This window comes from Vipera berus, assembly GCF_964194415.1.
Source record: "Vipera berus genome assembly, chromosome: 4".
Classification (NCBI taxonomy): Eukaryota; Metazoa; Chordata; class Lepidosauria; order Squamata; family Viperidae; genus Vipera; species Vipera berus.
In genome coordinates this window covers 97,124,174-97,147,798 of record NC_138206.1, presented here as the reverse complement: position 1 = coordinate 97,147,798, position 23,625 = coordinate 97,124,174, and the positions used below count along the sequence as shown (strand labels likewise).

The following is a 23,625-nucleotide window of genomic DNA, read 5'->3' as shown; positions in this document are numbered from 1 at the left end:
CCGGCTGGCTGAGCGGCGCTTTGTTTTCCAATGCTTTTCCCTGTATTTTCTAGTTTCCTGGGTGGATTCGTCCTCCGTTTTCCACATATTTTACTCAGGAATCCCATCATCTTCGCTTTGCACAAACTAAGGTTCGTTGGTCTTTTCGCCCTCCGTTGCAGCAATTCTCTTTATTGTAAGTTTCGCCCATGTGAATCTGGTTTCGGTGTCGGAAGTCGATGTTGAGGAAGGCAGCAGGAGCGATTACACAACGACCATAATGCTAATTTAGGTCAGGAATTATAGGAAAAAGTAAAAAGAAAATCCCTGTGTCCCGAAGAAGATTGCAGTGGGAATTTGTCTTAGGAGGCCTAATACAGAGGAGAAATGCAAAATACGCAAGCCGGTTTAGTTAGGGGTCGGTATCTTCTCTGTTAAGGCAAAGCACTTAAAAAAATTGGAGTTGGGATTGACGAAGGTTGGATTTCCTCTTCAAAACGAAGACATTTGACAGCGTTTCCAAGACTACTGATAACATTACCTTACCAGCGCGTTAATGGCACGAAATGTCTTATCTGCCCGTAGGAAAAAAAATCATCCTCTTAATAATTCAGACCACTGCTAATTCAGGATTAATTAAAAAATACACTTCAAACCCTTACACAATCTTGTAATTTGATTAGAACTCTTTCTGCTTGTCAGGTGCCATCTTGTTGAGGAAATGGAGCTAGAGTGAATTATTACATTAAAACTGCAGGATAATTTTATTTTACACAGTTGTTTATAATAATTTTACACGGTGTTACCTGTGAATACTAATGCTGATTAGCTAATGAGGCTGTAACTGCCATCCTGAGGTGGAAACATATTTTAGAGATTATTTCTATTTTTTTAAAAAAACTATGCTCATTTAAAACTATTCATAATTGGTTTGATTAAATCAAAATATATATGAAGAAAGTAATACTTCATACGTATTCTTTTTCTGGTAAGGTTTAACAATTAGTTAATGGTTATAGGTAATGATGTGAGGTGTGTGTGATTCTTCATCAGAGTTAAATATTTGTAAATTGTCTAGCAAGATTGCAATTCTACAGTAAGCTAATAGATACAGTAAGATGTTATGATTGTCATATTTAACATATAAGCAATTGACCAATATTTTTATTGCTTTCAACAGATTTAACTTTCATTATATCACCTAACGAACAATGGGAGTTCATGGGCTTTGGAAGTTACTGGAATGCTCAGGAAGACCAATAAACCCAGAAACATTGGAAGGAAAAATTCTTGCTGTTGGTATCCTTAAAAAATGAGCTTTCTTAAGACAATTGCTGATTTTGTCCAGTCAATAAAAATTGAAAAGCAATATTTAATTTTCAGTCTTCTTGTTAATTTTATTTGGTGTGCTGGTTTTACAGTCTTAGGAAAATTAGTACATCAGCTAAAATTAACAGCAATGCAGTATTTTTTTCCTAGCTGCTTGGACACAACATGATTCATAGCAGTTGTGTTAATCTCATTGTGTCAGATAACTACCGGCTTTTCTGAGAGATGCAGCCTCACATATGCAGAAGTGGCAAAATAAGGAAAAACATCTCATTATTATACTATTATAGTATTAGCTTTTTGTAATAAAGTGTGCTTTGTAAAATGCTGGTTATGTAAGCATGAATGACTAATATGCTTAAACAGATCAATGCTTTGTATATGTCATTTTTTCTGTTGTCTTCCTTTAAATGGTTTCTTAAGATATTAGTATTTGGTTAAATCAAGCTATTAAAGGAGCAAGAGACCGCCATGGGAATACCATCCATAACGCGCATCTTTTGACATTATTTCGACGACTTTGCAAACTGCTCTTCTTTCGGATCCACCCCATTTTTGTTTTTGATGGAGAAGCTCCTCTATTGAAGAGGCAAACTTTGGTATGTAAGCCATACCTATCCCGTACATAATTCCATTGAAGTATGATTACTAAGTTCAGTGCATGTTGCTTTCAGTTAAGCAAATTTAGGGAAACCAAGGATTAGAGAATTTACCAACTTTGGAATTAAAATCTCCTTGCCAATGACTGAGAATGGCAAGCCACTTATTTATTTATTAAATTTATATGCTGCTCATCTAGAAAGAACATTCTTAAATTAGGCTACATCAGAAGATGTAGGGTGGGGCAGAGGGAGAATGAAGTTCTCAAAGGCTTTCTTTTAGAAATCTAAGGCCTTACTTGGCCAGGTTGTGTAAGAGGATACAGAAGAAAAGCCATTTGATGCAGGGACCCATAGAAAGATCAGTAATTTCAATCTCCAGACCAGCACAATTGTCTTTCCCAGTCAGCAGTCAAAGAAATAGTTTAAAAAGAAAGGCTTTTGTCAATCTACTGTCTTCACTGAAATACGAATTATATTTAGGAAAATAACCACAGCGAAGTTAGCTTCATTGGGCTTTGCTGCTTCTTCCAACAGCGATTATATTAGCATTCCAGTATGGAATAGGGTCATGCCCTCATTCAGATGAGCCACCACTAATTGGGGCTTTTCCTCTGAGCAATTTCCACTCCAGTGGGGTATGCACTAATCCCAGTAATTACAAGATTTGTTTATCATTAAAAATTGGTAGCTGAATATCCTTTTTTCCTTAGACTCTTCCCAATCCTTTTCCTTTTTGTGTGTTTTTAAAGTGTTAATTCCAAGGACAAGAATTACCTTTTCTTGATTTCCAAGTTGCTGGGGCAGCCTTGCTAGCAACAAGATGAGAGACAAAAGCTTTAATAAAATTAATGACTACGAAGCATTTTACTCAATCGTACTTTATTGCAGGCTAAACGAAAGCAGCAAAAAGAAACTGCAGCCACAGATTCAAAGAAAACTAAGGAGAAGCTTTTGAAAACTTTCCTGAAACGACAAGTGATCAAGACTGCTTTAGCAGGCAAGAGGCAAGAACAACCTTAGTCTGTTTATAAATGTCCATGGGAACTTTCAGTTTTTTAAGTATTTTGGTTTCCATAACATGAAATATCCTTATATTCCCAGCAATGCTGAATTTCCTAGTCTTGCAGAAGTAAGAAGAGAAGAGGTGGATGACATTTACGTTCTCCCTGCCTTACAAGAAGATAAAAAAAATAGGTGAGTGAAACAAGTTAAAAAAAATAATTATTATGTAAACATTAAGAACAATAGAATCCAAAATACTCTTTCATTTTCTATGGACAAATTTTGACATTTAGCAATTTAATTCTGTCTTTTTATGACCTAGCTCGGAAGAGGAAGAGGAAAAAGAGTGGGAAGAAAGGATGACTCAAAAGAAAATATTGCAAGTAAGGCTCAGTATTTTATATTACATTGCGATCCTTTCAAAACAAATTGCAATCCTTTCAGAACAAAACCAGTGATTATTGGCATACTGGGTGCCGTACCAAAAAATCTTGAATAGCACTTAGAAAATCTGTATATTGGCAAAATTTCCATCTGTCATTTATAAATGGCCACACTGTTTGGAACTGCAGATATACTATGTTGATACGTTATGGCATACTAGGTTCTTGGAGGAACTCACTGTAAATGAAGGCCAACACCAGCTAAAGAACTGGCAGCTGTGACTTCACATTGTTGTGTATATAATGATAATCAAACCTATACTAAATTGTTTTTCCCCCTGAATTTCATTAACTGATTGAAACGCCAAATCCAGTCTAAGCAATTGATTGACTGTGTGAACAAACGTAATAATATTAAGAGTTATTGCATTTATTTGCTGCCCAACTCCCTGTGATTCATAAGGATCATAAGGTCCATATACTGCACTGAAAAACACTAGACCACTTTACATGGCACAGTAAGCTAGAAATTTGAATAACTTCTTCCCATGGTTTGTTCAATTTTGGATTAGAACTAGGAACCCCGGCCCCTCTGATATGCCAGAATTTGAAGCCAGAGTTTGTCTTAATTGTGGTTGTTTGCCTTGCACATACTCCTAGATCTGTGGGCCTTGAATGACTTCAGTGTGAATCTCTCAGATGGCTCCAAAAGTTGGTTCCTAATTGTTGTTTTTAATGACAGAATAAGTGTTAAATGTGGGGAGGAACTAATGTTAGCTGTGCTTGGTTTACTATAGTTATAGTAAAAATGAATATGCAGGTAGTCCTCAACTTACAACTATAACTGAGCCCAAAGTTTATGTTGCTAAGCAGGACGGTTGTTAAGTGACTTTGGCCCCATTTTATAATCCACAATGCCACAATTGTTAAGCAATTCACTACAATGTAAAGTTAGTAACACAGTTGTTAAGTGAATCTGATTTCCCCATTGATTTGCTTGTCAGAAGGTCACAAAAGGTGATCACATCACCTCAGGATGCTGCAAACATAAATACATGCCAGTTGCTCAGCATCTGAATTTTGATCACATGATCAAGGATGCTGCAATGGTCATGTGTGCAAAGTGGTCATAAGTCACTATTTTCGGTGCCATTGTAACTTTGAATGGTCAAATGAACTGTTGTAAGTTGAGTACTACCTATAGTTTTGTCCCTAACATACTCATTTTTGAAGTGGCTTGCTGTGTGAAGTTAGAAGAAGATTACATATTTTAAAAGCAGTGGAACTGTTAAAAGACTTTAGCATGAGAACATTGGAAGCTCATTCTAGACAGAGCAGACAACACTAGTCTTGTTGAATGAGAGGCTTAGCTCTCTAAAAGGCAACTTCATAGGCTTGGTCCTGTCTGAAATTTAATAAAAGTACTTTATTTCTGTTTTGGAAAGTGCCCAAAGTTCAGTTTATTGTGCTGCAGGATTCGGGCAATAGTATAAATGGAGAAGAATTTTGAGGAAAGGGGAAGTGCTTGCAATCTGTAAGTAAGGAACTTCTGCATAAACTTTTGGAGCTATAAAATACTGGATTTTTTTTAAAAAATAACTTTCATAATGTAATTAATAAAGATAGGATAGTGTAACAAAAAGGGATTAAGCTGCAAATTAGGAGGAAAAACGTTTTGATGCTGACTTAATGACTTCGTTAATAGTTTTTGCTATAATTATACTATACACTCCAATCTACTCTAGAATCCTGTTTTCCTATGATGGCCAACCAAGTGTTCCTGGGAAGCTCATAGGGGGAAGATTTGTGAGGACAATATGTACCTTTCTGCATTATTTCTAAAAATTGATATTTCAAAGCATATTAATAGATCCTGATGATAACAACCCAGGTCTCTTGACTCTTCCTCCTTAAATATGCAGGAGGATCCTGTATCTCATATCTCATACATACTTTCATCTTGTGGCCTCTGGCATGGCATCAGAGATGCCCTTTGGTTTGTCTGATTTTTCTCTTATAATTAAAAAAAATGTTCTTAGGGCAAATTTTGTCTCAGACTTTCATGAAAACCTAAGGAGGAGATATGTTTTTTAATCTGAAAACACTACTGCCCCACCTCGTACTTTGGACTTTATTGACAAAGACTGATACCGGGTGGACTCATTTCTAATGCTTCTCCACTCAATTCCTAATGCGTGTTTACAACATTCTGCTACTTGTTTCAGAAAACCATTTTCAGTCGCTGTAAATGAGGTTTGGTTAGTCCTTTTTATGCTTCTATACTTCTAATCTGTGTGCATACCTTATGCCACTCCTTTTATAAACTGCTTTTGTGCTCCTTCTTTCTCCTTTGCAAAGGAAGAATTGCTTGAAAACCCTCGTTCTGTAGATGTTGAATCAGACGATTTCTTGAGCTTGCCTCCTGAAGTAAAACATGAGATCCTCACTGACATGAAGGAATTCACTAAACGAAGAAGAACATTATTTGAAGCAATGCCTGAGGTAATGGACAAACTTTCCTTTGCCTTTTCAAGCAGAAGGGTGCTTTGTCTGGAGCTGATGAATCTGTTAGGCAATCCTGTATCTTTGTTAAGTAATAATGTCAAAAATACTTAGGTAACAATTCTCAATGTACAGGCCTCAGCAGTATTTCCATAGTAAAACATTCATACTATGACTGTTTAAATGAGGATGCTTGGGAAATAGGGTATTGGTTATCATTTATCATCTCTGGATAGTTTCAGTGACAATTTACAGTAAGTGAAGTTTTCTTGTAGACAAATTTCATTATTTGGGCACTTAACTTCTGGATTTGTGCTTATCTGTAGATTCTTATTACATTTTTATCTTGCTGTTCTGTAAAACAATAAAAACAGTTGACCTGTTAGGAAGTAAAAATCAAAAATCAAACATCCCTAGCATAAACAGTTAAAATACCAATTGTGAAACTAATAGAAAAAGGAGATTTTTGGTGTCTCCCTGGTGAGTTTTTCATATACATACTTATGTATGTGTGCATATACACACACACAATAATAATAACAACAACAACAACAATAAGTTGGAAGGGACCTTGGAGGTCATCTAGTCCAACCCCTGCTCAGGCAGGAAACCCTATACCATTTCAGACAAAAGGATGTCCAGTCTCTTCTTAAAAACTTCCAGTGTTGGAGCATTCACCACTTCTGGAGGCAGGTTGTTCCACTGATTAATTGTTCTAACTGTCAGGAAATTTCTCCTTAGTTCTAGGTTGCTTCTCTCCTTGACTAGTTTCCATCCGTTGCTTCTTGTCCTGCTTTCAGGTGCTTTGGAGAACAGCTTGGCTCCCTCTTCTTTGTGGCAGCCCCTGAGATATTGGAACACTGCTATCATGTCACCCCTCACCCTTCTCTTCGTTAAACCAATTCCAGCAACTGTTCCCTATATGTTTTAGCCTCCAGTCCCCCAATCATCACATGTGTGTTTTAGCCTCCAGTCCCCCAATCATCACATATACACACATATATATGGGGTGTGACACACACACCCCATATATATGTGTGTATATATATCTATACATACATTCACACACACACATATATATACTGTGTGTGTGTGTGTGTGTGTGTGTGTGTTTGTTTGAGTAGAAGAGAATATCTAGCTCAGGGTTCAACTGTGGAGTTCTTGGTGTTTGCTGGCAGACATTTCATTACCCAACTAGGTAACATCATCATGCCCAACTTACAGATAATGACAGCCCTGATGATGTCACCGATTCCTGGATAATCACACTCACTCTTACATATACAAACCTACACAAGAATGATTTATGTATCTGTACATTTCATTTAACCATCTAAACTATGACCCCTGAGGTCAAACCAATGAACCCACCTCATAAAAGCAGGAAAACCTGCCCAATCTGTTACGGTTGGGGGAACAGACAGCTCTTCAGTGCCTTACAAAAGGCTAACAGGCCACCTGGATTTCCAAAGGGATGCTGTTCTGTGGGCATGTGCTGCTACAGAGAAGGCAACCTTCCTTGCTCTCTAGTTGCAGTATCTCCAGCCAGGAACTTAGTACAGGTAGTCCTCAACTTACAACAATTCATTTGACCATTCAAAGTTACAATAGCTCTGAAAAAAGTGACTTATGACCGTTTTTCACAGTTACGACCACTGCAGCATCCGTATGGTCATGTGATCAAAATCGAGATGCTTGGCAGCTGGTTCGTATTTATGATGGCTGCAGTGTCCTGGGGTTATGTGATCAGCTTTGGAGACCTTATGACAAGCAAAGTCAATGGGGAATCCAGATTCACTTATTAACAACTATGTTGCTAACTTAACGAATGCAATAATTCAGTTAACAACTGTGGCAAGAAAAGTCATAAAATGGGGCAAACTCACTTAACAAATGTTTCATTTAGCAACATAAATTTTGGGCTCAATTGTGGTTGTAACTCAAGGACTACCTGTATGCCACTATGGTAAGGACTTGTCATATATGGGGAAGAACTATTCCTACTCATGTTCCAAGTATTTCAAAGTCAGTAGATATTCTTTCATGTTAAATGTGTTCATCCCACCAACGCACAGAATGTTGGTACTATTAAAAAATTAATTAAAATCCTTAGAGAAAAATGATGTTGCTTTTGCCTCCAGAAATCCTTTCTTTCTTTCTGTCTGTCATTTAATTCCAGTATTTCTTTTAAGGAATCCAGTGACTTCTCCCAGTATCAGCTCAAGGGTTTGCTTAAGAAAAGCAGTTTAAATCGACACATAGAAAAAGTGCAGAAGGAGATGAATGAACAACACTCTGGCCAAATCCAGCACCAGTATGAAAAAGATGGGGGTTTCTTGAAAGAATTGGAAACCAGGAGGGTTGTATCAGAAGATACATCTCATTACATCCTATTAAAAGGTATCATGGGAATGCTCCAGATTCAGAGTCATATTGAGATCCACAATAACTGATTACTGTAACTTAGTTGTGTGAATTTTACTAAGTCTCTTTTAACTTACAAATAAAATTCCTTTCTTTATGCCTTTTCTCTTTCAGGTACCCAGTCCAAAGGAGATACTTCTAGTTATGTCACATCTGCAGTCCATTCTTCTACAATGCCGAAAGATCTAAAACCTAGCAAAAATATTAACAACTTGCAAGTTAAGCCAGTCTCATGTGATCTTTCAATGGAATCAACCAGTAGTACTTATTCAACACCCCCTTCTCCCAGAACAATGCTTGCTATCCAGGCTGCTATGTTGGGAAGCAGTTCAGAAGATGAGTTGGAAGATGGAAACAAGAACAGCCCTAATTTAGAAAAGTGTGAGTCCATGTCCAGTGTAGGCAGAGGCAGCATGTCTCCACGAACAATCAAGGCTATTCAGCAGGCATTATGTGAGGAGGAGGAGGAGATTATCACAGCACCATTTATCAATAGGACTACTATTACTCAAGGAGAAAGAATGTCCATGAAGGACCATCTTGCCAGCAGTTCAGATGAAGGAGGACAAGATCCTGAAGATCAAAATGAAAAACAACTTTTACCGGTACACAAATTGGAAAGTAGAAATATTAAAAAAAGCCCATGCATTCCTGTTGTGCAAAAAAGACTTTTGTCTGGGGCAGAAAATGAAGAAAAAAGTGTGGAAACTAGGATTTCTCAAACAGATGTAAGTCCTGGACAATGTCAGAGTCCAAACAGCAGCATAAAGCAGCCAGAAATTTCTTTGTCTCCAATTCCTTCGGTTGGCTCAAGTCATTCAGGATTTGCACAGTTAGCCCAAACTGGAAAATTTCAGAGTTTAAAGGACTTGGCTAGCCATTCAGAAAAAAACGTATCCAGTACACAGAATGAATTTTTGTTTGCTTTAGATACCCCTAAACCTGACGAGTGTTTGGAACATCAATCACAGTCTGAAGAAAGTGATTCTGATGGTATGTCAGTTTTAGCTTAACATTAGATTACTGGAATGATTTTAAAAGTATATAAAAGTAAAGAAATTCTACGAACTATCCTGGCAAGTTGGCTTGTGAATATGCATGTTCAGCTAATTCAGAGATTGATTTTAAACTGATTGTTCAGTTTAGGAAGGCATGCATTTTTCATTTTTTAAGTTGGCTTTTTATCTTACGCTATTTTTTATTATTGGAAAATGTTTTAGTAAGTAAAGCTGATTTAAAATACAGATAGAAAGATGTGTACATTATAACTGCAGCCAAAGTTTATTTAGTAGTGGTAAAATGCAAAGAATATTGTGGCAAGCGATGGCTAGAAGGCATCTAATGTAATGCAACAAAACTGGTTATACACTATATGTTATTTTTATATATATATATATATATGTATGTGTATATATATATATATGTATGTGTGTGTGTGTATATATATATATATATATGTATGTATGTATATGTATATGTATATGTATATGTATATATGTATGTATATAATGCAATATATTTGTAGGAAGTTTCATTGAAGTAGAGACTGAACCAAGTGGTGAACAAGATGGGACATCTGAGACTTCGCTTGCCTCCACTGAAGAGGAGGTTGGAATGGTGGCTGAAGCTTCATTGGAAATGAGAGAGGAGAGTGAGGGTGCTACAGAGAATAAATCAGAAAATGGTGAAGATGCAGAGCTTGCTATGCAACAAAATTCTGGAATGGAAAGCACAGAGAAAGCTGAAATTAATGAATGGCAAAATATTAGTATGGTAATTATTTTGCAACTATCTGTACTTGAGGAATAACAAGGCGGAACTGAGCTGTGAACCATTTTTATTTTGGAAATAATGAAGAATGAAATAACTTAGAAATATATAGGGATAAATATATAGGGATAAATGTTCATGTTGATGAACATTGGAAAAGTGTGTGTGTTTATGGGTTTAACGATGAAAATTTTGGATTCTGGTGGGGGCACACATAATCTATGGCATATCTCTTCTAGATTTAAGATAGACATTTTATGAGGTCCTTTGGCAGGAATTGAGAGATTTGGTTTGTAATTATATGTATAAGAGGCTTAAATGAAGACAGTTAACAGACCTAAGTACTTTAGATTTAACAGTGTTTTGATTTGTATCTTTGTAGGAGGATTTGGAAGTCTTGGAAACAAACTTGTCTGTTGAACAAACAGCACTTCAAGCTCAGAAACAGCAGCAGGAACGTACCGCTGCCACTGTGACAGGGCAGATGTTCTTAGAGAGTCAGGTTTGTGTTTATGATCTATTTCATTTGTTCTCGGTGATGGAGACAGCCTCTTGAAGAGGAAAATGGGAATATTGATTGGGCAAGATTGTCTAGAGAAATCTGTATTTTAGATGGGACGTGAAGTGCCTGAACAGTGTGGTTTGAGAAAATATTCATAGTAGCAGTAGTGTCTATGAAGATTCTCAATCATCCAGGTCATGGTTTTCCCATGGGTGTTTTTTTCAGTTCAGAATTAAACTGAAAGGTCCACTTTGGTGGGAAAATGACAGAGACGTGAAGGGAGCCCTCTCGGGTATGCCCTGGGCATGGGTGATGTCACTGGTTAATCCTTTCAACCTGAAAGCACCTTGGTAGGTGTTTCCGACACTAATGTAGTACGGTAGTAGTGGTTCAGAATTGAAGAAGCTTCTTGGATGAGAAGCGAAAGGTTTTCAAATTAAAAAACAGTCCTGTTCCTTTTGGAAAAAACACCTTTGGGACATAGTAGCATTAGGTTTTTCCCATGTCCAGTCTTCCCTTTTAACATACTTGGACCTTTGAAATGCAAAAGGATCAAAAAATTCCATTGAATTCCGTTAAGCTTATAAAACAATGTATCATGTATAATATGTTAATGTTAAGTTGTATATAATACTGAAAATATTCCTTTAATTCTAAACTCAGTAGGTTGTACTATATTTAAACATTGTTTATTTCTTTAATTGATAATATCTAGATCCTTTATGAAGCAATGATTAATCTTAATTTCCTTCAAGTAGTTGGAATTTGTTTCCAATTCATTTTGCAAATTGTATTCAGTGGTAATAGGATCAAAGACTCAAGAATTAGATCTCTAATTCTATAGATTATGTATAGTTTTCAGTCTAGAGATCAGTCCCATTCCTCATAATGAACAAACTAATCTTCCTGTTCAAGCAACAAATAGGAAGAGAGAAAACTCAAGAAGTGGAAATCTAGCCATCTTTCTCACATTTCCAGATTTCCCAAATAAACATTAAGGATCAATCTGAAATAGTTAATGCTATTTTTTTAAATACTGGGGAAGAATAGTATATCCTTATTTGATAGAAAATCCAGTGTCGACACAGTTAAGACCAGAATTGAGAAATATTTGAATTCCTAATAATATGAGTTATCTTAAATGAAATCCATCAAAACAATATTTCAAATTTGAATGTATTTTGCTTATCATTTTTTGTGTTAAAGAAAATAAAACATGATAATGGAATTGAGAATTTTGGAAATGAAAATAGGCATATATCACAATTCTATCAAGCAGTACTAATAAAAAATGCTGACTTTAATATAATTTGAATCTTTAACTATAGAGAATCATAGTTCTTTATTTTTTTGGGGGGGGGTGTATCTTAGAGTCAGTGTTGACTCCTGACAATTGCATGGACAAGTCTACATTTCTCTGCAAAGATTTCAGAAGTACAGTAGTGGCCAAAATTGTGGAAACCTTTTGGGAAAAGTGTACAGTAGAAATGCCACCTTTGGTTAAGTTTCCACCAATTTTTCTTCTAATTTCTTTATAACTGTAGCCTTGTTCACTTAATAATACTATTTTACATTGCTTTCTGGGCAACCAGTCAACTCTTTGCATCATTAGTTTAATTTTATTATGTTTTACAAGCTCACCCAAATGAAAGAACACAAAAAACCCCAACCAACTTGATAGCGATCACATAACATACTGACAGATGTTCTCCTCTCAGCTTCAATGTTGTTGTTAGCTGCGAAGTTGTGTCCGACCCATCGCGAACCTATGGACAACGTTCCTCCAGGCCTTCCTGTCCTCTACCATCTTCTGGAGTCCATTTAAGCTCACGCCTAGTGCTTCAGTGACTCCATCCAGCCACCTCATTCTCTGTCATCCCCTTCTTCTCTTGCCCTCAATCTTTCCCAGCATTAGGCTCTTCTCCAGTGAATCCTTCCTTCTCATTAGGTGGCCAAAGTATTTGAGTTTTAGCTTCAGGATCTGGCCTTCTAAAGAGCAGTCAGGGTTGATCTCCTCTAGGACTGACCGGTTTGATCGCCTTGCAGTCCAAGGAACTCGCAGGAGTCTTCTCCAGCACCATAGTTCAAAGGCCTCAATTCTTTGGCGCTCAGCCTTTTTTATGGTCCAACATTCACTACCATACATTGCAACTGGGAAGACCATAGCCTTAACTATACACACTTTTGTTGACAGGGTGATGTCTCTGCTTTTTAGGGTGCTGTTTAGATTTGCCATGGCTTTCCTCCCAAGGAGCAAGCGTCTTTTAATTTCTTGGCTACAGTCCCCATCTGCAGTGATCTTGGAGCCCAGGAAAATAAAATCTGTCACTACCTCCATTTCTTCCCCATCTATTTGCCAGGAATTGAGAGGGCCGGATGCCATGATCTTGGTTTTCTTAATGTTAAGTTTCAACCCAACTTTTGCACTCTCCTTCACCCGCAACAAGAGGCTCTTTAGTTCTTCTTCACTTTCTGCCATTAGAGTGGCATAATCTGCATATCTTAGGTTGTTGATATTTCTTCCGGCAATCTTAATTCCAACTTTTGATTCATCTAGCCCTGCCTTTCTCATGATGTGCTCTGCATATAAGTTAAATAGGCAGGGCGACAGTATACAGCCTTGCCGGACTCCTTTCCCAATTTTGAACCAATCAGTGGTTCCGTGTCCAGTTCTCACTTGCTTCTTGGCCCACATATAGGTTTCTCAAGAGACAAATAAGATGGTCTGGTATGCCCATCTCTTTAAGAACTTGCCACAGTTTATTGTGATCCACACAATCAAAAGCTTTAGCATAGTCAATGAAGCAGAAATAGATGTTTTTCTGGAACTCCCTACCTTTCTCCATGATCCAGTGTATGTTGGCAATTTGATCTCTAGTTCCTCTGCCTCTCCGAAATCCTGCCTGTACTTCTGGTAGTTCTCGATCCACATACTGCTGGAGTGTAGCGTGTAGGATTTTAAGCATAACTTTACTAGCATGAGAAATGAGTGCAATGGTGCGATAGTTTGAACATTCTTTGGCACTGCCTTTCTTTGGAATTGGAATGTAAACTGATCTTTTCCAATCCTGTGGCCACTGTTGAGTTTTCCAAATTTGCTGGCAAATTGAGTGTAGCACTTTTACTGCATCGTCTTTTAAGATTTTGAATAGCTCAGCTGGAATACTGTCACCTCCACTAGCTTTGTTGTTGCTCAGCTTTTCTAAGGCCCACTTCACTTCACATTCTAGGATGTCTGGCTCGAGGTCAGTGACCACCTCGTTGTGATTATCAGGGACGTTAAGCTCGTTCTTGTATAGTTCTGTGTAATTTTGCCACCTCTTCTTAATCTCTTCTGCCTCTGTTAGGTCCCTGCCATTTTGGTCCTTTATCATGCCCATTTTTGCATGAAACGTTCCCTTCATCTCTCCAATTTTCTTGAAAAGATCTCTGGTCCTCCCTATTCTATTGTTTTCTTCTATTTCTTTGCACTGTTCATTTAAGAAGGCATTCTTATCTCTTCTAGTTATTCTCTGGAATTCTGCATTTAATTGGGCGTATCTTTCTTTTTCTCCCTTGCCTTTCACTTCCCTCCTTTCCTCAGCTATTTGCAAAGCTTCCTCAGACAGCCATTTTGCTTTCTTGCATTTCTTTTTCTTTGGGATGGTTTTGGTTGCTACCTGTTGTACAATGTTGCAAACCTCTGTCCACAGTTCTTCAGGCACTCTGTCTATCAGATCTAATTCTTTAAATCTATTTGTCACCTCTACTGTATATTCAACAGGGATATGATTTAATTCATACCTGAGTGGCCTAGCGCTTTTCCCTAATTTCTTCAGTTTAAGCCTAAACTGCAATGAGAAGCTCATGGTCTGAGCCACAGTCAGCTCCTGGTCTTGTTTTTACTGACTGTATAGAGTTTCTCCATCTTTGGCTGCGGAGCATATAGTCAATCTGATTTCTGTGTTGACCGTCTGGTGATGTCCATGTGTAGAGCCGTCTCTTGGGTTGTTGGAAAAGAGTGTTTGCTATGACCATCGTATTCTCTTCACAAAATCTTATCAGCTTGTGCCCTGCTTCATTTTGTACTCCAAGGCCAAACTTGCCTGTTATTCCAGTTATCTTTTGGCTTCCTACTTTAGCATTCCAATCCCTCATGATGATAAGGACATCATTTTTTGGTGTTAGTTCTATAAGGTGCTGTAGGGCTTCATAGAACCGGTCAATTTCATCGTCTTCAGCACTGGTGGTTGGGGCATAGACTTGGACTACTGTGATATTGAATGGTTTGCCTTGGATTCGAACTGAGATCATTCTGTCAGTTTGAGGATTATATCCCAGTATTGCTTTTCCTACTCTTTTATTGACTATGAAGGCTACTCCATTTCTTTTGAGGGATTCTTGCCCGCAGTAGTATAACTGATGGTCATCTGAATTAAATTCACCCATTCCTGTCCATTTTAGTTCGCTGATACCTAAAATGTCGATGTTCAGTCTTGTCATCTCTTGTTTGACCACATCCAGCTTACCTTGATTCATGGATCTTACATTCCAGGTTCCTATGGAGAAAAAATCTTTACAGCATCGGACTTTCCTTTCACCACCAGACACATCCACAGCTGAGCGTCCTTTTGGCTTTGGCCCAGTCGCTTCATTCTTTCTGGTGCTACTAGTACTAGCCCTCTGCTCTTCCCCAGTAGCATATTGGACGCTTTCCGACCTGAGGGGCTCATCTTCCAGCGTCATATCGTTTTGCCTTTTGGTACTGTCCATGGGATTTTCATGGCAAAAATACTGGAGTGGGTTGCCATTTCCTTCTCCAGTGGATCACGTTTTTTCAGAACTCTCTCCTATGACCTTTCCTTCTTCGGTGGCCCTGCCCGGCATAGCTCATAGCTTCATTGAATTACGCAAGCCCCTTCGCCACGACAAGGCAGTAATCCATGAAGGGGCTCAGCTTCAATACATGACATCAATAACTGAATCCTACTGTGATCCGATTGGCTCATTGCCAAAACAAGATGACACCTGCTTGGCTTTCTAAACACTCATGCTCATTGGCTACAATCAGATGAAGGAAAGCTACCTCATATCAATCTAAGCAAGTTGTTCTTCCTTTTTCTGGTTATTTGGCTTTAACTTTTCATAGAATACAGTACAGATAATTGAACAAACTTTGTTGCATTACATTCTTGATTAAATTATCTTTCCATTGATATATAATTTTATGGTACTACTCTAAAAAAAGTGGTGTTAGTAGCCATCAAACCTCAAAAATACACTTTTCCCAAAAGATTTTCACAATTTTGGCCACTACTGTAGCTTGCCATTATTTCTTTCTTAGGGCTGAAAAACAGTGACTGGCCCACGATCACCCAGCTGGCTGTATGCTTAAGGCAGAACTAGAACTCACAGTCTCCTGATTTCTAATCTAATGCCTTAACCACTACATGAAATTGTTTTTTTTTTAACTTGGTGCCAATTTTAGTAATAATTACTCCTAGGTGTATAAAATCATCAGGAATGCTGCCTCTAATAGTTTTTGAAATTGTTCCTGTAACTAATTATCAGTATTAACATAGCAATTTCAAATTGTAGCTGACTCATGCTTCTTTTAGGTTTTTAACAAAATTTATCTGCCAATTATATTCTATTGTTAGACCCTAACTTTTATGCTAGAAGATTTAGAATAAGATGAAGCAAAATAAAAGAGAATGGGAGTCTTTATTTATTGCTCTTAGTCATCTGGAAAAAAAACCTGTATCAGATCCATATATATATATATATTTAATTCCATTTATATCCCGCCCTTCTCCGAAGACTCAGGGCGGCTTACAAGCTTAGCAGTAGCCTTCATTCTATGTATATGCCTGCTTATTAGGGCTTTCATAAACCCCCCAAGCGGCATTATTACAAAGTCAGCTTAATTGCCCCCAACAATCTGGGTCCTCATTTTACCTACCTTGGAAGGATGGAAGGCTGAGTCAACCTTGAGCCTGATGGGATGCGAACCTGCACTAATTGCAGGCAGCTGGTGTTACTTAAGGAGGCATTTGCTAATTATTGCTTGTACTGGTGAATGTAGCTGACTAATTATAGAAATAATGTCCAAATGTCACTTCTAAGAGCAGTTTTAAAGATGTATCTTCTACAAGTCCATATATTGGTCTCCAGGAAATTAATTAGCACATGTGATGGATTAACCAACCCTTAGCAGATATCACCACCACCTAATTTTGGAATTGTTTTTCCTGTCCTTGTTCACAGGAGCTTCTGCGCCTCTTTGGCATTCCATACATCGAGGCTCCAATGGAAGCAGAAGCTCAGTGTGCTGTTTTGGATCTCACTGATCAAACGTCCGGGACAATCACTGATGACAGTGATATTTGGTTGTTTGGAGGGCGTCATGTGTACAAAAACTTCTTCAGCCATAGCAAGTACGTCGAGTATTATCAGTATGTGGACTTCCAAAATCAGCTAGGTAAATGATTATATGAAACATTGAATCTTGGCTTCTTTTATCTATTTCCAAATATATAACTTAATTTCAGTTGTAAACTTATGTACCTGTTACACTATTCTCTTTTGAGGTAAACAGTAAAACAAACAAACAAAACAAAGGGCAAAAAATGAAGAAGAAATAGAAAATCAAACAAATTGAATCGTGAGAAAAGGAAAAAGAAGAGGCTAGATCTAGTTTATACCAAACGGATAACTATTCCTCTCCATACCATTCTGTGCCGCAAAAAGTTCTTGCTTCCATTTTTATCTGTCACTGTGTCATACATTCCCTTTTGTTCTTTAGATTCTTATTTCTCTCTCTGATGATTTTGTCAGTTCAACACAACTTTTTTAGTTTGCCCCTCCCTCTTGACTTATTGATCCTTCCTCCATATACTCCTTTGTGATTTGGCCTTTATTCACTCTGTATGATTAAACAGCTTCAACATACTGTTTCAAGTGATCTCTCACTTTTATATATTCAGTCTTCAGGATCAGAACCCATTTATTTGTAAAGAATAACAGAGTAACATCTCTTCTTGGTTTACCCTAAATATTTCTAATGTATGCTATTCCTGCTTGTTTAACCTACTTTGAAGTTTTTGCTGATGTTCCCAGTGCTAATTTCAATGTAACAAAATGGATATAAGCATGTTTCCCCTCCCTCAATAATTTCTCATTGGGTGGGTGTGCTCCAGCTTTCCCCTTTTAAACATTATGGCTTATGGAACGTGTTTAAACCTTGTCCTGTAATTATGGTACTTAGGACATGTGTATAGGATTTGGAGTTGCCCCTGGAACAATCTCTTTCCCCAATATATACCAGGCCCCAATTCTGCTTGCTGTAAGTGGCTATAACTCCCCACCCCACCCCCCGGTACTTTGGTCCAGTTGAGCACAGTCCTGTTTTAGTTGACTGGTTATCCCCTTTGGTCATCATTTTATATTTTCTATATTGTGCTGTTTTTTTAACATTGTATAATTAGTTTCCTTTGTTTATTGTTTGTTTTTGTTGTACTCTGCCTCCAGTTACTTTGTTTGAATCCCTGAAAGAACGAAATAAACAAATCCTTTTTTCCCCTGCTACATGATAAGAAACTTGCAGATGATCACTTCCTTTTTTTCTTTCAGGCTTGGATCGAAACAAGTTGATTAATCTGGCCTATCTCCTGGGCAGCGACTACACTGAGGGCATCCCTAATGTTGGCTGTGTAACTGCAATGGAGATTTTGAATGAGTTCCCGGGTCGAGGACTAGAGCCTCTCTTGAAACTCATGTAGGCAGTTTTCACTTAGGGGGCTTTCATTTTTCCTTTCCAAAGCCTAAGTCAAGATCATTTTCTAAATATGCCTCTTTCTCTCTCTCTCTTTCAGAGAATGGTGGGCTGAGGCTCAAAAGAATAAGAAAATACGTCCCAATCCATATGATACTAAAGTGAAGAAAAAACTGCGGCACATAGAAATTGCTACTGGTTTCCCAAATCCTTCTGTGGCGGAAGCTTATTTGCACCCTGTGGTGGATGAGTCAAAGGGATCCTTTACTTGGGGAAGACCTGACGTGGAACAGATTAGAGAATATCCTTTCCCCCATTTGTTCCCTTAACAAACGGTTAAAAAGAAAGATATTCTATCTAGCGCAAACATTTCCATAGGTGAACTGTGCTTCAGTATGGTGGTTTCTTGTTTCCTTCTTTGCATGGAAAAATTTAGATTCTATAGTTAGTAAATTACTTACCTGGTGAGAACAAATTTAATTTTTCTGAATACTAACTAGTAGCACTTCCTTATATATTAGTTGTTGTTTTTTTGCTTGATGCAGAGTCTCTACCCTATATAAATAAAATTAAGAAGCTCAGTGTAGTAAATCCCGTGTTTGGTTTTTATTGGTTTAAAAAAAGTGTTCATTGTTTACTTGCCTGATGCAGTTGCCAGTATAAAATAATTTGGGAGTACAGTTTTTGCATGTGAAAAGTAATGTAAGATTAAAATTAGCAAAAGGGCTTCCAAATGTCTAATTCAGACACATCTTTAGAAATCTTGGGAGTGCTTGCTTGTGGTCCTTAACTGTTTGCATATTTTGCCAAAGTCATTTTGGATGGACTAAGTTAAAAACTGACGAAGTTCTCTTTCCTGTTCTCAAACAACTGAATATTCAACAGGTATTACTGAAAATGAAACCTTTTCTTTGACAGTGGTTTTGATGGACTTGAAGTGTCCAAGTAAGGTTTGTCGTAAACTTACAAAACTATCTATGTATGTGCAATAATGAATAAAGCATATATATTTCTCCCTTCCATAAAATATATAATCAATATTTAAGTTATTGGATATCAGTTGTGCGAATGTAGCATCTCTGAAAATAAAATTTTAGAAAGCAGATGATTAATTAGAATTTGATATAAAATTTGGTTGGATAAATAAAAATATAGTAAAGAAGTAAGCTATGTGTTTCACAATTTCAGAACTGTTATTTTATATACAGTCTGAAAAGAGCAGTACTGGATCTTAATACTGAGTAGACAAAAGTTATATCTAGGCCACTTGCTTTCATGGGTCAGTGTCCTGGAATAAAGCAGATTACTTTCCCCAGAATATTCCCTTTCGTTCAGAGATTAAAAGCAACCACAGGAAATGGCAGTCATGTTTTGAATGCACAATGTTTGTAATCCCAACATTTAGAATTGATTAGATGTAGGGTTCAAAATTGTCAAAATACCAGACTTCAGTCATGTAGTAGCTGATTAGAAATTACAAAAAAGGTTATGGATGAAGGGAGTCTGATTTTTTATATTCAAAAATTGGTTAGAGTCAAATTTAGGCAAATATATCTGTAGAAAAAGCATAAAAATATAGCAGTCTTAGCAATTGTATAAGTTGTTGGTTGTTGCTGCATGGTTTTTTTTTACTAATAATTTATAATTCATAAGTTTTCCAAGTAAATTCTGACAGGAAGCCTAAAGTAAACCATCAAGAGTTAATATTTTAGTGACATAGCAGTACAAACAACAACAGATTTTACTAAATGGTTGGTTATTAAAAGTTATCTAAATAGGTTGCTATCCACCTATGAAAGCAGTCTGGTATCAAGCTCTGGGAAAGTTGTGTAGGTACCTCTAAGAGCAGCTGCCCGTTGCAGCCTGTAGTGGAGCCAAAACATTTACAGGACATGAATTTGTAATTCATTTCAGTAGAATTCCCTCTGTACCAACAAAATGAAACCTAAATAGGGCTACTAAAAGCCTAGTGGGATATTAGAAAACTGGGGCAACCCTAATGGAAGCCAAATGTAGACTTGGAGTGAATTGGCCTGCTTGACCTCCATAAAGCACTTTGAGATGGTAGAGAATGTCTGGCAATCCAAGTGTTGTGGAAATTCATTTCCTAATATTTCTCACCGTTGTCATTGCTAGATGAGGCACTGAGAATTCTAGTTCAGCATAAGCTGGAGGGCCAGATATTCTCCCTACTCTGTATTGGGACTAGGCACAACCAGCTGGAGCTCTGAACAAATATTCTCTTGTCAAGGATGTGAATTTTGTTGCATGTTTTCTTTGCTGCAGGTAGTATTCTTGGTAATCCTTACTGAATCTCACAGGGGTACTTTTCTTTCTTTTGTAGACTCAGCTGCGTATTGACTCATTCTTCAGACTGGCACAACATGAAAAACAAGCCATCAAGAGTCAGAGGCTTCGCCGAGCTGTGACTTGCATGAGGAGAAAAGAGAAGGAAGAAGAAGACAGTGAAGTCCAGGAGGCAACTTCTGTCCTAGAAGAAGAATTGAAACAGAGGAAAGGGCAAACATTCAATAAAGGAAGAGCTGGATGCCAGAGACGAGGAAGCAAACGGAAAAAATGTCCGCCATCTGAGCAACAGAGCTCTCTGTGTGGTGGCTTCATAGGAGAGGTTCTGCTCTCGGAGGCATCCAGCGAGTCATCAGCTGGTGATTTGGAGAAGGAAGCTTCCAGAAAGCACAGAAGAGGGGAGGATGCAAAGGTGCTCAAAACAAAAGTGGCAAGTCACAAAACTACTCTAGAAGTTGTATCTGCACAAAGTGAAGCAGAGAGTAGCAGCTCCAGTGCAGAGGAGGAAATGCAGATGGTGACAGCCAGGCCAGTGTTTGAGGGCAAAAAAGCCCGAGGCAAGAGATGGAGGAAGAAATAATGCTAGCTAGAAATATATATGAGGCTTTAAAAATCATCTGTTTCTCAACCTTGGCAACTTGAAGACGTGTGGACGTCAAGGCTGACTGGGGAGTTCTGGGATTTGAAGCCCATGCATCTTCAAGCTGCTAAGATTAAGAAACACTGCATTATCTTATAAATTACATAATATTCTTTTCATTAGAAAGATATTTTCCACTTTATCAATTTTGTATATATTAATACTGTTCACATACTTAATAACAGCATGATATGAATTGTTTTAAAAAACACTAAAAAGGGAAACATCTGTTTTCTCCTCAAGAAAGTGTATGCTAAAGTTTGTCAGCTTTGAGAATTATCTGAGGTGATTTGTGACATGAATTCATTTTCAGAAGGAAAATGAATTCAATTTTTGGTGCTGCTAATTGATATTAAGCTTCACACCACAAAAAAACAACAACCAAAAATGCACACCTGGCCTACTGTTCAGAGCTTTTGTAATTCATTCGTAGGAAATATGTGGGACAACCGAATTTCCTTCGTATCTTGTCATGCCACTTATATTAAACATCAGTTTGTGCATTTTGTGGTGCAAAGAAACTTTGATGGAAAGAGGAGAGTTAATCATTTTGATCTTGCTACAAGTGGATATTAAATGAAATGGAAGTGAGATATCAAACAAGACATAAATAAATTGAAGAAAAGCAAAGAATAGACTCAAAGTTTAGATCAGATTTAAATTTAATTTTCTGTGCAGTTAAATTATGAAGCTTGCTGTATCAATCTGGTTCATCAGTTGCCCAATATAAAGGAAATTCCACACAGTTTTTGTAGACAAAAAATGTGCAAAATATATAAACTACCTTCCTGTTTTCATTTCTTGTTTTATAAAATGAGTGTTTGTATATTTGTTGAATTAACTGAATTCATCACATTAACTGAATTTCAGTTTTCTGTCCAAGATACTTACACTGATCTAAGAACACAAAGAAGCAGATGAAATACAAAACTAAACTTAAACCACCAAGAAGATGGTTGTTATAGGATGCAATAGAATAATAGACATTTTGGAATCAAATTGTCAAACCAAACACATAAAAAAATTATATACAGGTTATGTTGAATTTACAATTATTTATCCAAGGGATTCTTAATAAAGCTTAGTAGAATATATACAGCAGTATGATTCATTATCAGACTATTGAATTAACAAAAACAAGACCCAAATAAGGGTATGAAACTTAAATTTCAAGAAGAAAATCTATTTATAATGAACAATGAGCTTTAAGATCATTTCTAAAAAGATAATTTATCTGGGAATTTATTTAACAAGAAATTATAAAGATTTATTTATGAACTATTAATCAGACTGAGAAATATAATGCTAAACATTTCAAGATAGGAAAGGCAAAAACTGTTCTGGATAGGAAGAATTGCAGGGCTAAAAATGCAAATCTTAACTTTTTGATCTAAAAGATCCCAATAAAAATGGATGAAAATACACTAAATGGCTGGGAGCAAAAAAAAAAAAGTATATACGGCCTAATGAGATTTCCAGGATAAAATTTAGAGATCTGAGTTTCAAAATGTGTTACATATAATTAAGACCATTTATTAGAGTTTTTAAATTGCAGGGAGGTTTGGTTCCCAAAGTGAACAAGTTAAAGAGTGATTAAATGAATGCAGAATTCAAAGAGAATGATTGATATGCAACAATAAGAATATCAATAAAATAAAAATATTTGGTCAGTATTATTCTCAGAGAAAATTGGTATCAGATTTCCCCCCCCCTTTCCATTCAGTCATGTCTGGTTCTCAGAGACTGCTTTATAAATTCCTTCTTGGTTAGGTTTTTCAGAAGTGGTTTGCCAGCGCCTTCTTCCTAGGGTTGAGAGAAAGTGACCTTGCCCAAGATCATCCAGTTAGCTTCATTGCAAGGTAGGGCTAGAATTCACAGTCTTCCAGTTTCTGGCCTGATGCCTTAGCCACTACACCAAATTGGTTGTCATCAGATGTTTTAATGGTGGTATAGTACTCTAGTGTTGATTATCAGAATAGACAATTCATTCTCAACATATTCCTGGAAATGCTATAGTAATACTGGATCATTTTTCTTATGTGATGTCATCTCATGTCATGTAAAGTGGAAAATGATTTACAATCGAATGAAATAAATGTTCCGTTCTAGCTTGTCAGATTTTTGTTAATATTGCTAAACTTTATATTCCCGTAAGGTATACTGAATTGGGTTTGTAGATGTAATAGCTACAAAAATTCTGTATCCTTGTGCATGCCACCAACTGAAAATACAATTTCTTCCATAGAAGAATGAGAAAGCAAATTGTAGGAGTATGTTCTTAGTATGTCTCTCCCAAGTGGGCCCTGTCCTGCAGTGCCACGCTGGAGTACTGAATCCCCCTGGATTTCACAAATTGCATCGCCAGAGAGGAAAGCAGGGCAGTGGCACGCCAGAGAGCTTGGCGTGCCACTGCCCTGCTTCTCTCGCTAAAA

At 37.2% G+C, this 23,625-nt stretch overlaps 2 protein-coding genes across 2 annotated transcripts in view; both read left to right on the top strand.

Moving 5' to 3' along the window:
- Positions 1 to 44: 44 nt before the first annotated feature.
- Positions 45 to 23,309, top strand: ERCC5 (ERCC excision repair 5, endonuclease). The gene is made up of 16 exons (XM_081327519.1): positions 45 to 131; positions 1,160 to 1,278; positions 1,732 to 1,907; positions 2,799 to 2,914; positions 3,012 to 3,104; positions 3,235 to 3,295; positions 5,654 to 5,797; positions 7,990 to 8,197; positions 8,336 to 9,214; positions 9,747 to 9,994; positions 10,374 to 10,493; positions 16,740 to 16,953; positions 18,105 to 18,249; positions 18,347 to 18,549; positions 19,049 to 19,131; positions 20,591 to 23,309. Exons 2-16 carry the CDS (start codon positions 1,191 to 1,193, stop codon positions 21,131 to 21,133), a joined length of 3,321 nt encoding a protein of 1,106 aa, XP_081183645.1. The 5' UTR covers positions 45 to 131; positions 1,160 to 1,190; the 3' UTR covers positions 21,134 to 23,309.
- Positions 20,828 to 23,625, top strand: part of LOC308667919 (protein-lysine methyltransferase METTL21E-like) — a 35,579-nt gene continuing 32,781 nt past the window's right edge. The window contains exon 1 of the mRNA XM_081327520.1: positions 20,828 to 20,965. The gene's annotated coding sequence lies outside the window, so the exon portion shown is untranslated. The remainder of the gene's footprint in view (positions 20,966 to 23,625) is intronic.

What these genes read in the sequence shown, in the direction of transcription:
- ERCC5 (XM_081327519.1), top strand. Translation starts at nt 1,191, where the DNA reads ATGGGAGTTCATGGGCTTTGGAAGTTACTGGAATGCTCAGGAAGACCA. An exon ending in TATTGAAGAGGCAAACTTTG is followed by an intron (nt 1,908 to 2,798) that starts GTATGTAAGCCA and finishes ACTTTATTGCAG; the next exon opens with GCTAAACGAAAGCAGCAAAA. An exon ending in GGACTTCCAAAATCAGCTAG is followed by an intron (nt 16,954 to 18,104) that starts GTAAATGATTAT and finishes TTTTTCTTTCAG; the next exon opens with GCTTGGATCGAAACAAGTTG.